We start from the raw sequence: 15322 nt of genomic DNA, 5'->3' as shown, positions 1-15322 counted from the left end.
TGGGGATCGGTTAAAAATCAGAGAAACCAACATGCTGCATCCTTTTTGATTGTGGAGCAGGCAGGTCCAGAGTATGCTCAAGATTATACTTTAGCGTAGGAGACTGCAAGGGAGGGTAGGTAACCTGCATGTGGGTAAGATGCAGTGAGGTGGGATCCAGCAAAGGGACAGACTGAACAGACATAGAACAGGCAGTTTTGCCAAAGTGAAGAGACAACAAAGAAACAGAAAATGCTGCACCGGGGAATCGGGTTCAGGAGAAACCTGTGGCCAAGGTGAGGTCTCAGGGCTGGAACATCTTGCTGAAGGAGCAGAGTCCTGTGTGGGTCAAGGAGACAGTACCAAAACCGCTTTCTTACCTCCTTCCATGTGAAGTTATTGCTGGGGCATAAAACAAAGAGTGGATACAACAGGGAACAATAAACTGACCACACTTGAATGTAGGAAATAAAGGTCAGCAGCAATTTCTATGAACAAAAATTTGACAAATAAATGGCCATACCACGAGTCTGCTTAGAAATTTATCTAAACTTTCATGGTTCTTACAGGTGAAATAATTTCAGACTCATTCTGGGAACTATGATGCCCATTTCCATGTTCATCAGGTCTTTCCCTAGTATTGCCTATGTTTTATGCTGTAACAAAGCTAATTTTACTTGTTAGGTAAATAATCTCCTGCAAACAACTAAAATGCAAATCATTTCTTTATGACTTCCTGAAATTCCACAATTTAGATTTTATTAACTTTTGACAAGCTTTATCATTTCCCTGAAGGCTGTTTGGACATTTGATCTTTGAAGCGGAACACTCTGGTTGCCTAACATCTGAATCTCAGTCTATCTTGTATCTTTACTCATATCTTTACATTCTTTACGTATCTTTACATTTACGTATCTTTACATTCAAAGACTTGAATGTTGTTGAGACAGTCTGAAAGCTCGGGTTCCTGAAGGAACATGGAGACATTGAAAATGGGGAGGGTACAGGAGGAAAGCAAGGATGCCCATAGATAAGTTCAATTTATAATTTTGCACAAAAATCTTAATTTGGTTCCTAGCCTTTAATAACTTTATTCATTTTTTTTTCTATCAAGCATCATGTTCCTCCATGATAGAATGAAAGGACTATTTTTTTCTCTCTCAAAGGCCATGCATAAGTTTATTTTGTATTATTTGTGATAACTCACAACTTAAATTTTAAGATTATAAGAAAATTACAATAAATTTAGGAGGAAATTTATTAAGAAACCTTAATTATTATTAGCAAAATGCAGTGTCTTATGGAAACCAATTCCAGATCCCACCAGTTGATTAAAAACTAGCTGTGTTAATACGATTTGGCTTTAAAAAACAACATTTTGACATGTTTATGTAGATGTAATTTCCTTGTTAATAAGGTTAAATGGCAATAGCTACCTATGAAACACTAAGGAATCCCATTTGCTGTGCAAACATTTAAAGCAAACTTGTTTCAGACTGAATACTCTCCATTAAGATGTCAAATTTAGTTTAACAAATGATTAACTTAATTAGGCCCAGTTTTCTGAGGTATAAATTTAGGTGTGTGGCATGAGTCGCTTTCAGTTTGAAAAGTCAGTACATTTATTTATCTCGAAGACATTTCATTGGAGTTTTTTTATGAAATATGTTGTCATGTAAAGTAAGATAAACTTAACAGTACTTAACAGAAAGGCTTTTGAAAGCTATTTTAGTTTAGGCATACGCTGCTAGATGAACAATAACTATTAGAATTCACATTTACTATAATGTAAAAGAAAAGTGTAATTTTCATGTTTTACCAGTGCATACGTATATATCAAAGAAGAATTAAAAATAGTTGTTATAATATTTAGGATTTTGCTACCAAAATTTGACCCAGCATTTCCACTTTGTGGGATTTAGCCTGTGGTTATATCAAATACTTACACAAGGCTTTTAATGCACTGATGTGTGTTATAGCCAAAAAATTGGAAACAAATTAAATATCTGTTAAAAACAGAATGTTTAAATAAGGGTATAACGAGATAGATCTATAAATGCAAGATGTGCTAATGTAAGGTAACCTCCACGGCACTAAGAAGGTCAGTTCTATTTCTGTAAAAAAGAAATGATGTGAAAATAATTTACATATACATGTATATGCCTATATGCTGATATCTACATACAATATTGTTTTGAAAAGCTGTACACGGGTTCACAGTGCTTCCCCAAACTGAAACAGGTTGCTTTCGGGGAAAGAGAATAGGACTGACTGGATGGTCGCTCTAAAATTTATTAAGTATTTAGATAAATGTTGTGACTTCTTTATGTCTGAAGGCTGGTGCAATCTTTATAACAGCGCCAGAGAAAGAGGTAATTATAGGTCAGTTTATCGATACAAAACTGTCAAATAAAACTTTATTTAATCCAGACTGAAACTGTGATAAAAATAATACTTCAAGTAGAGATTTTTCCCAGGAAGAAAATGATAATTGAACATGACAAAAACTAACAATATAATCAATCACATTAATGTTCTAAAATAAGAGAATAAAGTGATTATCTCAATAGATACAGAATTACTACTGGATAAAGATTAGTGCCTATTTATATTAAAATAATAAAATCCTCATAAATGACAGTAATGGAAGGGGACAAAATTCTTTGTGGAAAGCAACAAGTTATGCATTTATAATAGGTTTCTGTGCAGAAGCCAAACACAAAAAACTAAAATTTATAGAGCAGAATAGACTAGCATGAAAGAGACATATTCCACAAGACTTTTTGTATGAAAACTACACACACACACACACTACAGCAGTATACATTTTACAAGGCCATATGCATATATTTGTATGTCAGGTGATTGAAAGGTCATAAAGTCTATATGTTACAGAGGGTCCAGTGGGAGAAAGGGGAATAACACTGTGGACAACTACTGAAAGAGGCAAGTAAGAAAATGAAATGAACAAAATGAAACATGTAATAAAAGGAGGTTTGTCTTGACCAATGATCATATAATGTCATGATCTGACAAGTGTAATCAGGAGATTCTCTATACTATTTCTAAATAAGTAAGATGAAAAGTAGCATATATCCTGTAACAGCATAGGTCTGCAGCATAAACCATAAAAGCGTTTTATCTGGGGACTAGGTATGTCTGGAGTCCAAGAAGTAGGGACAGAGTACAGGGGCCATGCACAGAGGCCAACAGTCCTGCTCTACCACTTACCACTTCTTAGACCTCACGGGAACCACTTAGCTACACCATCACTTAGATTTCTTAATCTGAAAGTAAGACAGTAACATTTATCTCCCTGGGCTTTGTGCAGAATCAATGAGATAATACCTGACTTGGGAATAGGAGAAATGCCCAGCACATAGTAAATGTTTTAACAAATATTCATTCTCTTTTCTCCAACCCCACAACCCCCAGTAATTTCACACTTGATGCATGTCCTGTTGAAAGGGATTCTCAGGAAAGACTGTAACTATTTCTATAAATTGTCACTCCCGTGATACTCACTGAATGTTTTAGAAAATCTTCCCTTTTTCAGTCCTATCTCTAAATTGCAGAACCCATGATAATGCTACTTCTGATGGCTAACAGGGCCAATCCCAAAGAGGGGGGAAAGCAGAAATATTATAAGTAAAGAATTGTACGTTGATTTATTCAGTCTGTAAACCTTGTAAGTAGTGTTTGATGGAAATATTAGTTCTGTCATAAACAAGGCTGATAAATGCTGACATAACTTCATTTTACCTTGCAGTCATAGAAAATATATTCACACACACAGACACCCACTCACACGCACAAGGTGCCAAAAAATGTACACACATTTTAAGAAAGGAAAACCTGTATTAAAATTGTGATACTCAATACATACCGATAACAAAAGATGAATGTAAGTCACGTTTGACTTCTGCAATTACAAGAGGTGCTCAAAGTGGTTGACATCAGCGTGATTTTAATACAGGTTTTTTTTTTTCCTTTCTTAAAATGTGTATATACTTTTTTTGGCACTCTGTGTGTGTTTGTGCGTGTGTGTGTATGTGTGTGTGTATAATATAATAATTAACAACAGTACTGCTATTTTCTTCATAATTGGAACATTTGCTGAGAGATTATCCAAGGTTTGACTGGTGTCCTTCATCCTCTGTACTTTTGTCCCTGCTGTGTCCTCACAGTCACGATGCCAAAAATTTATAGTTTAGATTCTCCTTGCTGCTGTTTTACATTCCTATTTACTGTTTGCTCATAGGATAAGAGTAAGGAAGATCTATGTTAGAGCTTTTGAGCTTTTATATAGATAATTAGCAAAGGTGCTCTGAGAATAACCACCTATTTCATGATGCCATTGATGAATTCCTGCAAGGTACATGTGATACTGCCTAACATCACAAGTGAGTCTCCTTTAGATGATGTGTTCACTGCCTGGTAACAGTGGAAGGCATGTTTCACCAGAAGGCAGTTCAAGGTTTATGAGGCTGGGGCTATGTGCAAGTTCTATGACAGTCTGTTTATTAATCAATCAGAATATTTCATTCCACTGTTGGGACTCTGTTGGGAATTGTGGATATAGATTATACAGGGTAGAGCAGACCTAGATTATCTTGCTGCTTTTAATCACTGCTGTGGCTAAGTGAAAATGAAGATTTGACTAGGCAGGACTGTTACTGTTACAGCTGTTGCATGGCATCCAGCGTGCCTTAGGAAATGGAGGTGTTATGCAAACAGTTGTCATGAGATTATTTTCCTTTTCAATGCCTGATGGGAAAATGAGCTGCTCAGCTAAAGAAGTGCAGTGGGAATAATGATCATTCAAGAAGTCTGCAAAATGAGCTGCAGGTATTTAATTTAAAAGCACTCTGTTCCAAGAGTCAGCATATCCTTCTGACAAGAAATACCTTTAAAACATAGTGATGTTAGTAACTTAGGGGGTTTTAAAATAGTTTTCATTTAAAACCTGGCTAACAACAACAACAAAAAAGTTGAATCTTAGCTTGGAAAATCAGGTCCTTTCACAGTGTTTTATTCTGAACAGGTAGTTGATTATCATTCCACCTGAGGGCAAGCAGGAAAAAGAAAGCTGGCTTTACCTCACACCACCTCCCTTTACCTTTTGCTTTGTTAGATCTGAAGAGAGATTTGCCAGATATAAGGTTTCACTTTTGAACATAAAATGGTACTTCTGGACTATGGACCAATCTTAGTTTTCTTTTGATTCGTTTTGTTTTTCTTCTCTCACTGATTAGACTTTTACATACGTCTTCATTGTAAAACTGTAAGCACAGATGCGTGTAGGAGAATTTGAAATGACTTAAGTTCCTTGCTTTTAGTAGAAAGGAACTTTATTTGTATTTTGTTTCCTTTGGAATGGAATTCTAATTCCATTAAATTGAATTCCATTATATTTCCTTTTTAATTTCCTTTTAGCGCCCTTCTTTTACCTTGTTACTATAGGTGAGTCGTATGACAAAAAGTCATGTTTGATTTATAACCCAATGCTATTAGGGTTAGAAGGGCCCTAGATATTAGTTGAAGTCCTGCAATTTATCCATGAGGTAAATTGCAGGACTTCAGAGAAGAGAAGTAACTTACCTAGGGCACTATAGCTACTTAGTGACTGATCTACGTCAAGAATACAGGTCTCTTGACTTACTGAATAGTTTGTTGTTGTTGTTGTTGCTGTTGTTTTGTTTTGTTTTTGTTTTTCCCCCCTCTATTTCAAAACCCTTTCTTCTGTTCCCTTGTATAATGACATTTGAGCAGATCCTAACAACAGACCCTTCATGTGGACTGCCTGAACTTTCTGTGGATGAGTTCAAGTGTTTGACAATGACTGTGACAATAAAATTTATCCTGTGACTGCACAGATGACACCCTGTGACTGCTGCTTGATGCCTCCACAGAATCATCCCTGAACGGACTGTAGTGTCTATGACTCCACAACTTCCATAGTCTTCATTTGAAATATACCTGAAAATGTCATTCTCACTGTCAAAAACAAATGCCAGACATGGAAACACAGTTACAATTGCCAATTATAGCGTCAATGATTTTTTTTTTCCTCATTAGTGTACTCAACTATATATCCTGTTTTGCTATTCTAGGTTTGTGTGCTGGAGAGGCAAATATTTGACTTCCTTGGATATCAGTGGGCACCTATCCTGGCAAATTTTGTACATATTATTATCGTCATTCTTGGTTTATTTGGAACTATTCAATATAGACCTCGTTACATAAAAGGAGTAAGTACCCTGCCTGCCTTTGTAAAATGTTATTGAAATAGAGAAATATATGAAAATGACAAATATTTTGAAAAATGTTATGTATACCCTTTCCTTATAGTACTGTGTGTATTTTTTCATAGTTTCAAATTACGTCTACAGTAACTAAAAATGTCAAGTTTAAAGCACTTGACAGTGAATGTAATCCAGTTGTATTTTCATAAATTGTACTTTCAGCAAATATTATTTTGTAATTAAAAACAAAACTATCCTCCTGTATTTCCAAATATAAAGTCATAGCCTCTAATTTAATAGATTTAATGGGAATTTCTCCTATTTTAAATAATCATAGTTTTAAATTTAATAAAAATAGTTTAAACTATTTATAAACTAAATTTATAGTTTCAGCCTGAAAATAGTAATATATATTAGGGTTAATATTTGACATACTGGAAAGCCAGAAGAGTCTAGTGGCTATGCTCTCCGTGATTTCCTGTTTGACTCAGAGGAAGTATTTTGCATTCCCACTCAAGTTAAACTTACTTAACATTAAAGTGAAATCCAACTGTGTTGCTGTTGCTATGGGAACCATAACTTAGGATTTTTTTTTTTTTACTTTTGTATGTGCCTCAGATCTCAGCTATAGCTCTTCATTAGTGTAGTTTTGTTAGTTTCATCATTTTTTCTATTTCTTCTATTTTTGACAAAGGAAAAGTCTATAGGCATTTATTTAAAATTATAAAGCGAGTTTGTGGTAAAGGCATACACAGAAGATAGGCAGGTAATGCCCTGTCTTATTCAACACAAACCAGCAGGTGGTTTTGGGTTTCAAGAAAGCCTCCCTTACACAAAAGACACTCTCCTATGACCTGTTCTCTTTGTCATCTGGAACCCAGATAAAAGTCATGGGTTTAGAGACAGGCTGTATGATTGACAGCAGCTTTGACCCAGGGATCCACTGTCTGGTTAAGGATGAGTGAAAAGCTCATAGTCTTCTCCTCTAGATACACACTCAGAAATGAGTGCACGTCATTTCTAAGGGTATTTAGCCATGCATATTTTGTAAAAAGTAGAATATTTTTCAATGCACAAGATATGATAGCTTGGTTTATTTTCTTTATAAATTGTAATTTGGTCCAATATAAGGAAGACAGTACAAAATTTGGAAGTGAATCTTCTGAAGTCATAATACCAAGGCTGATATCTTACATCTGCCAAATTCTGTGACTTTAGACAGCATAACTGCACTGATCCTTAGTTTTCCTACTTTTAAAATGAAAGCAATAGTTACATTAACTCATGTGCTTTAATTGATACATTATAAGCCATTATATTAAAGATTCCTTTCATATTCCTTTCATTAGAATTTGAGGCTACTCCATGATTTTATTCTAATAAATAATACTCTCTGTTCATTATACCTATATGTTATCTTCATTTCTGATTAATTTCTTGGGATAAAAATTTAGATGTGGATCACAATGTTTTAAAGTTTAAAAACTCAGAGGTTTGTTTTGAGAAATAAGTGAAAAATACTCTGTAAAATATCCTTAGCACAATGCTTAGTGTTTAAGAAATATTCAATAAATGTTACTTATAATGTTTTCCTCCTTATTGTTATTATTATTATTTGAAAATAATACTCAATTAGTCTATACAATTGTTAGTCAATTGTATAGACTAACAATAGGATGGCAGGCAGTTTAAAATAAAGTAAGGTGTTCCAAGCCATTGGTTGAACTATTTCTGTCTCTTTTATTCCAAGCAGCTATAATGCTTAAAAAAAAAGTGTGATTTCTGTGTATCAAATTATAATTCCATCCATTTACTCACAAATCTTTTCAAGGCTGCTCTCTCTCTAGCATGAGGTAAGAGGATTCCATGGGATACCTTTCAGAAATTGTAAAGCCATGTCCAAAAGAATGAAACTAGACTGCTATCTGTCACCATATACCAAAATTAACTCAGAATGGATCAAAGATCTTAACATAAAACCTGAAACAATAAAATGCATAGAAGAAAGCATAGGTACTAAACTTATGGATGTTGGGTTCAGAGAGAATTTTATGAATTTGACCTAAAAGGCAAGGGAAGTAAAAGAAAAAATAAATAAATGGGACTATGTAAAACTAAAAAGCTTCCGCACAAAAGAAGCCATCAAAAAAAAAAAAAAAGGCAACCAACCAAATGGGATAAGATATTGGCAAACAAAACCTCCAATAAGGGGCTAATATTCAAAATATATAAGAAATCATATAACTCAACATAAGAACAAACAATCCCATTCAAAAAATGGACAGACACTTCTCCCAAAATGACATACAAATGGCCAACAGATATATGAAAACATGCTCAACTTCACTAGCTATTAGGGAAATGCAAATCAAAACCACAATAAGATACCACCTCACACCTGTTAGAATGGTTTTTATCAACATGACAAGTAAAAATAAGTGTTGGAGAGACTGTGGAGAAAAAGGAACCCTTATACACTGCTGGTGGGAATGTAAACTGGTACAGCCATTATGGAAAACAGTATGGAGGTTCCTCAAAAAATTAAGAATAGAATTACCATACAACCCAACAATCCCTTTTCTGAGTATCTACCCAAAAAAGTCTGAAAACATTTATCTGTAAAGATATACGCACCCCTATGTTCATTACAGCATTTTTCACAGTTGCCAGACATGGAAATAACCAAAGTATTCTTTGACAGATGATTGGATAAAGTAGTGGTACATATATACAATGGAATATTACTTGGCCATAAAAATATGAAATACTGCCATTTGTGACAACACGGATGGATCTTGAGATTATCATGCTGTGTAAAATAAGTCAGACAGAAAAAAGCTAAGAACCACATGACTTATTCATATGTAGGATATAAAACTGAAAGCAACAAACAAACCAGGAAAAACAAAACTCATAGACAAAGATAACAGTTTAGTGGTTACTAGAGGGTAAAGGGGAAAAGGGAGGTGGTAGAAGAGGAAAACGGGGTCAAATATATGGTGATGGAAGAACTGACTCTGGTTATTGAAAACACAATGAAATATACAGATGTTGTATTATAGAAACTTGAAACCTATATCATTTTACTAACCACAGTCACCCCATAAATTTAATAAAAATTTATAAAGAACTTGTGTATAGCTGAGAAAGTTACTGAACTCTTCCTGAAGTCTTAAGAATGTGTCTTCAGCGTTGTGTCTTTGATTTGATGTTGGCTTGCAGACAGCATTCTGAATTTGATCTCTTCCTTGAGACTGTCTTACTTGGAAAATCTTTTGACAGCTGCAGCTACATACTGTAAATGTGAAACTTTTATTTTCCAAATCAGCAAGTCTTGAGTTGGAAATATATCCTCTAATTGTGCTTGTAAAATAAATAGTTCTTTCTTTTTTTATTATTTTATTAAACTTATTGGGATGACATTGGTTATTAAAATTTTATAGGTTTCAAGTGTATAATTCTATAATATGTTATCTGTATATTGCATTGTGTGTTCACCACCAAAACCAAGTCTTCTTATGTCATGATGTGTTTGATTCCCTTTACTCTTTACATACCTCCCACCCTGCCCTTTCCCTCTGGTAACCACCATACTGATGTCTGTGTCTATGAGTTTTTGTTGGTTTGTTTGTTTTGTTTGTTCATTTATTGCTTTAAATTTTATATCCCACATATGAGTGAAATCATATGGCTCTTCATTTTCTTCCATCTAACTTATTTCACTTAACGTGTTTTCTCAAATGGCGATATATCGTATTTTCTTATGGCCAAGTAGTATTCCATTGTACATACCCTGATTTCCCGAAAATAAGACCTAGCGGGACCATCAGCTCTAATGCGTCTTTTGGAGCAAAAAGTAATGTAAGACCCAGTATTATATTATATTATATTATACCTGGTATTATATTATGTTCTGTTCTGTTCTGTTATATTATATAAGACCTGGTCTTATATTATAGTAAAATGAGACTGTGTTTTATATTAATTTTTGCTCCAAAAGATGCATTAGAGCTGATGGTCTGGGTAGGTCTTATTTTCGGGGAAACACAGTTTGTACCACATATTTTTTACCCAATCATCTATCAAAGGATACTTTGGTTGTTTCCCTGTCTTGGCCACTGGAAGTTATACTGCAATGAACACAGGGGTACATACTCATATGAAGGTTTCTGTTTTCTCTACAACCTCTGCAACACTTGTTATTACTTGTCTTGTTGATAACAGCCATTGAAACAGGTGTGAGGTGTCTCATTGTGGTTTTAATTTATGTTTCCCTAATGGCCAGTGAAGTTGTGCTTGTTTTCACACATCTTTTGGACATTTATATGCCATTTTGGGAGAAGGATCTTTTAGGTCCTCTGCTTATTTTTTAATTGGATTGTTCTGCTTTTGTTGCTATTGTTGTTTTTTAGTCTCATCTTTCTCTTACAATATCATATTTTACATGATTAAAAGGGGAAATATAGCACTGTCAGTTGTTTACTTGGAAATCCCTATTGGCCTCCACCTGCTATCTTGTCTCAAAATTAATGCTGTGTATTTTTGATTTATATTACAGGGTCACTCAATGTTTAGTGCCAATTTCCGTCCTACTTACCTATATTGGTGTAATTTCTATATGACAAAGCATTTCTGTATAATCAAATGCATCTAGTAATCTAGTGTGTGTGATGCTATGTTGAAGGTAAAAGTAGATTTAGGAAAATGGATAATTTGCCATAAAAATGGAATTAAGATTATTCAGTTTGCCTCAATATGACAAAAATATTACAATGAAAAGAAATTTGAATGGAATCATAGATGACATAGATTCTTGTCAGTGAAGGATCTGGGTTATCAGAAAAATACATAATTGGAGACAAGATGTAACTAAAATAATGTATTACTGGTGTTGAGAAATTTCCACAGGCTCTCTGTGCACTTGGAGACTTAGATATTAACAGTAAAATTTATTTTTTTAAATGTGGACCTTTATGATTTCTATATTTGTCACTTTACATTTTTGCATTTTTAATTAATTCAGTTTAAAAATAGAGATAAGCAAACACTTTGATAATTTCACCACTGAAAATTATTAAAGGTTTTCCTATTTCCTTCATTAATGAAAATGAAACATCTGATTATGTTACATATTCAAAAATGTCTTAAATTATTTACTTAACACTATATGAACACCTTTGAAATCTATATGGCTATTGCATAGTTCATATAGCCTCTTACACTATTGGTATATGTTATGTTACATAACAATATATAATATATGTATATATTATGGTATGGTATGTATTATATATATGTTATTTCTATGTCTCTATGATAAATTATTCTCTGTAATCCCCGTAAAATTACTCTCATCTTTATTTGTGATTTAATTCCTTAGGAGGAATTTCCTAGATGTAATTTAATAATATGACCAGTTTTAAGTCTCTTAGCATATAATTGACAATTACCTATTCCAAATTATTTTACTGAATTATCCTCCCACCAATGTACAGCAGAATCTATTTCATTGCACTCTTGTTAACCCTGAATATTATCTGTTATCATTTTTGTTCATCTGATAGGAGAAAAAATGTCATTTTTTAAAATTGCATTTTTTATGGTTACTGAGTTGAATTTTTTCATATGTCCCTTATCCATTTTTATTTCCTTTTTGAGGGATTTTCTTTTTGTATTCATTGTTCCATGTATTCCCCTGGAGTCTTAGTATTTATTGTAACAATTTTTTACATATGGATCACATAGTAAAGATATTTACTCTTTAAATATTATAAATTTTCATTTTGATGTTTATTATTTTTTTCTTATTAAAATTAACCCCCTTTCTCTTTGTAAAATATTTTATTGCTTTAAAAATTGTACGACTAAAATATCATTTGAAAAGTATAATAATAAGGCTTCATTATCTTTAGGTCTAAATTTGCTAAAACAAAAAGACAGATTCTCTGAAATAGAGTCTGAGGAAAAAGTCTCCCCTTCCGCATTTAATATTTGCATAGAATTTCATTTATTGATGGGACATTTTATTATATTTAATTGAATAAAAAGCCCCCAAAAAGCTTTTGGCTATCCTCTGAAACACAGCATAGTAGCAACGAATGAAATTTAGAGTATCGGTATGTTTTCTTTACTAATCCTCTCTTTCATAAAAGTAAAGAAGAAAAATTTAAAAATTTAAAACAGTTAATTTGAACAAGAACTCATTAGTGCCTTTTGAGAGCCTCTGGCTTTCAAGGAATATAACTTGTAGTAAGAAAATGAAATAGATGTCTTCAATTCCAAGCAAAGGAAACAGAAAGCCAGAATTCATAGAAAACATCTCTATTGTGTAATTCTAGACCACATCAGTCAGAAAAAAAAAAAGGAAAAAACAGCAGAAGAAGAAGAAAAAGAAAAGAAAATCCCAGTTAACTCTAGTAGAATAAGAATAATTCATAAATAAATACATGCAATGGCTCCCATGAAAATATTACCTTATGTCATAAATGGAATTGTCCAATGCATATTCATTTGGGCTAAAGGGAAGCAGATTGTGATTCAGGATATCCAGTGTTTATCAGTTAATGACAAGAAAATGTTATTGAGTTGCACTGCTTTAAATTTTCTAAAATTATCTGAGGGGTGTGTAAATTTCTAACTGCTAAAGGTACAGCACTTTTCTTGGTGATATTGTCAAAGGCATGTTACCATAACTCTCAAAAACATTTATTTCTTCCTTTTTTTTCCTTCCTCCCTCCTTCGCTCACTCCCTCGCTCCCTCCCTCACTTCCTTTCTTCCTTCCTTCCCTTCTCCCTCTCTTTCTTTTGCTTTTTTCTATTTAATTAATAGAAATTTAATTAATTTAAATTTAATTTAATTTCTATTTAATTAATAGAAATAATTAACTTATTTTAAAAGAAAAGAATAACTTATAGAGCTTAGACCCACTGGCTTGATCAAAGAAACTCAGTTCCCTAACTAGAAACAAATTCAAAATAGTTAAAAATTAATTTACTCAAATTTCATAAAAACAGAGAGTACAGCATACCAAAATCAGAGTAATATTTATAAGAATCATATTTCTTTTTTTCTTACTATTTTTATTATTCTCCACAAGTGTGCCTAGATACCTTTTTTTTACAAACCCTATAAACCCTGCGTTAACTTCACAAAACTTTTGTCCAAAGGTATACGACTAGGAAATAACAGAGTGAGGATGTACACCCAGGTCCTTCTAAATGCCAAACCCAAGCTGAAATACTGTACTGTACTACCTCTTAGGAGCACAGTTCAGAGGCCACAATCTAGCTGAAAAATGAAAACAGGTTTTGTTAAATTGTTGGCAAATTTAAAATCTATTATGGCATTTGCAATTTAGAGAGCATTTAGATTTTAAAGTTTGGTTCACCACAATTGAAGGATTATGTTTTTAGCTCTGTATTTACTGAGGAAATGACCTCATGTCTCAAAAATTAAGAACAGAAAACCTTTAATGATATCCAACAATTTTATTGTTGGGGAAAACCAGTATCACAGGTTATCCTTAGTTTCCTAACTGGTAAATTAGTGGGTTAGAATGGTATTATTTTTTCTTATAGAAATCAATATTTTGATGATGATAATCCATATATATGCATATATGCATATGTGTATATAATGTGATTTATATGTAATGTGTTCTGATTATATATTAAGGACAACATACCTCTTTCCACATTTGTTTTTGGTAAAGAGCTTCAAATAATTGATGGGATACTTTGTTTATATACAACATAATTAAAAAATACCCATATTGTATACTAATAATATCTACATATGTATATTATCATATCTTATGCAGAGTCTTTCCATGATACCAGTTTAGAGTACAATAACTAATCCTAAAATCAGATGAATGGAAAAGATTTGGATGATTTCCTGTTTTGTTACTGAAAATTCAAGAGATTAAAATAATGTAGTTAAAGCTAATTTGGTGAAGCAGGGCTGTGATGATTAGAAAAAGGAGCCAATATTCATAAATTTCCATTCCTTGTGTTTTAAGAGTAATAAACTGTTAGGCTTATGTCATTATACCCCTACTTATTCTTCCAAAATAATTAAGAAAAGAACTGAATACTCCTTTTAGTTTACATATTGAAGTTTTAAATGATAATTTCTGATTATTTTTGAGTACTAACTTTTGGTTCCTCAATTTAGGTGACATTGTTTGTTTTAACACACACACACAAACACACACACAATCTTTTAAGGTATTACATGTGCTTGTCAATAAGTTTTGATTTGTAAATTGACACATATCATTCTCCCCATTGAGGGAGGCCTCAGAATAGAAAGACAACAATGAGACAGTTTCCAATAAGGAATTACCTGTCTTTACTTCCTTAATTGCGCTTTTCCTTGAGCCAACATGATAAAGATAAGGATCCCCACTTCCATACTGGGTAAGGTTTGGATGCTGTGTGGTGACAAGCACAAGCAGACAAAGCTAACACCCATTTTCTAAAAGACGTTTGATATGGCATTTTGAAAAATGTATACATACCTCATAGGGTCTGTAAAAGCAAATCATCACATACTCAATATGAGTTAAAAAAAAAAAAGTGCCTTCCCTAAATTTCTGGAATTTACTATTTACTGATGGCTGGCCATGATTTGGATTTTCAGATCTCATGGACAATATACCCAATAGTAGTAAACGAGGAGCACTTCCTAAATCCTACTTCCAGGTCATATGCTTCTTTCACTCTAATAATGTTACCTCCTTAAATATCTGTGCACTCATAGCATTCATTTTAAGGAAGTTGTTTATCTGTGTTCAAGCAGTTGTTTTGTTTCCTTTATTTGATTTTTTCTAGCAGAAAAAATATCCAGTAGAAAACTTATTGCAGCTAAAACATTACAAATGTGCACTTTCTGCCTTTAGGACAGAAAATCAATGTAGATTAGAGATGAAGAAACTTGAAACAGTAATAAATTAACAATGCTTCTAATGACTTAGAGTAATCGTGAAAATTAGTCTTTTCCCACAAGCCTGTGAAGAAAAAAAAAGGTTACAAGTTTTATGGATTTAGCCTATAGTCCTAAAATAAATGTGATAATGCAACATGGTGAATGCAAT

The 15322-nt window shown here is 33.0% G+C and overlaps 1 protein-coding gene across 9 annotated transcripts in view; it reads left to right on the top strand.

Moving 5' to 3' along the window:
* NKAIN2 (sodium/potassium transporting ATPase interacting 2) overlaps positions 1-15322 on the top strand; it is a gene marked incomplete at its 3' end in the record, with an annotated part of 885500 nt that overhangs the window by 426264 nt on the left and 443914 nt on the right. For 8 of the 9 annotated variants that reach the window (XM_081041439.1, XM_081041440.1, XM_081041436.1 and 5 more), the window contains one exon: positions 6093-6230. The exons of the other annotated variant lie outside the window; for it this stretch is intronic. In XM_081041439.1, the coding sequence (XP_080897565.1) occupies positions 6093-6230 (138 nt within the window). The remainder of the gene's footprint in view (positions 1-6092; positions 6231-15322) is intronic. 9 annotated transcript variants of the gene reach the window in all.

The sequence above is a fragment of the Rhinolophus hipposideros genome (genome assembly GCF_964194185.1).
Source record: "Rhinolophus hipposideros genome assembly, chromosome: 3".
Classification (NCBI taxonomy): Eukaryota; Metazoa; Chordata; class Mammalia; order Chiroptera; family Rhinolophidae; genus Rhinolophus; species Rhinolophus hipposideros.
The sequence above is the reverse complement of the archived record's forward strand: the minus strand, read 5'-3'. Positions and strand labels throughout refer to the sequence as shown.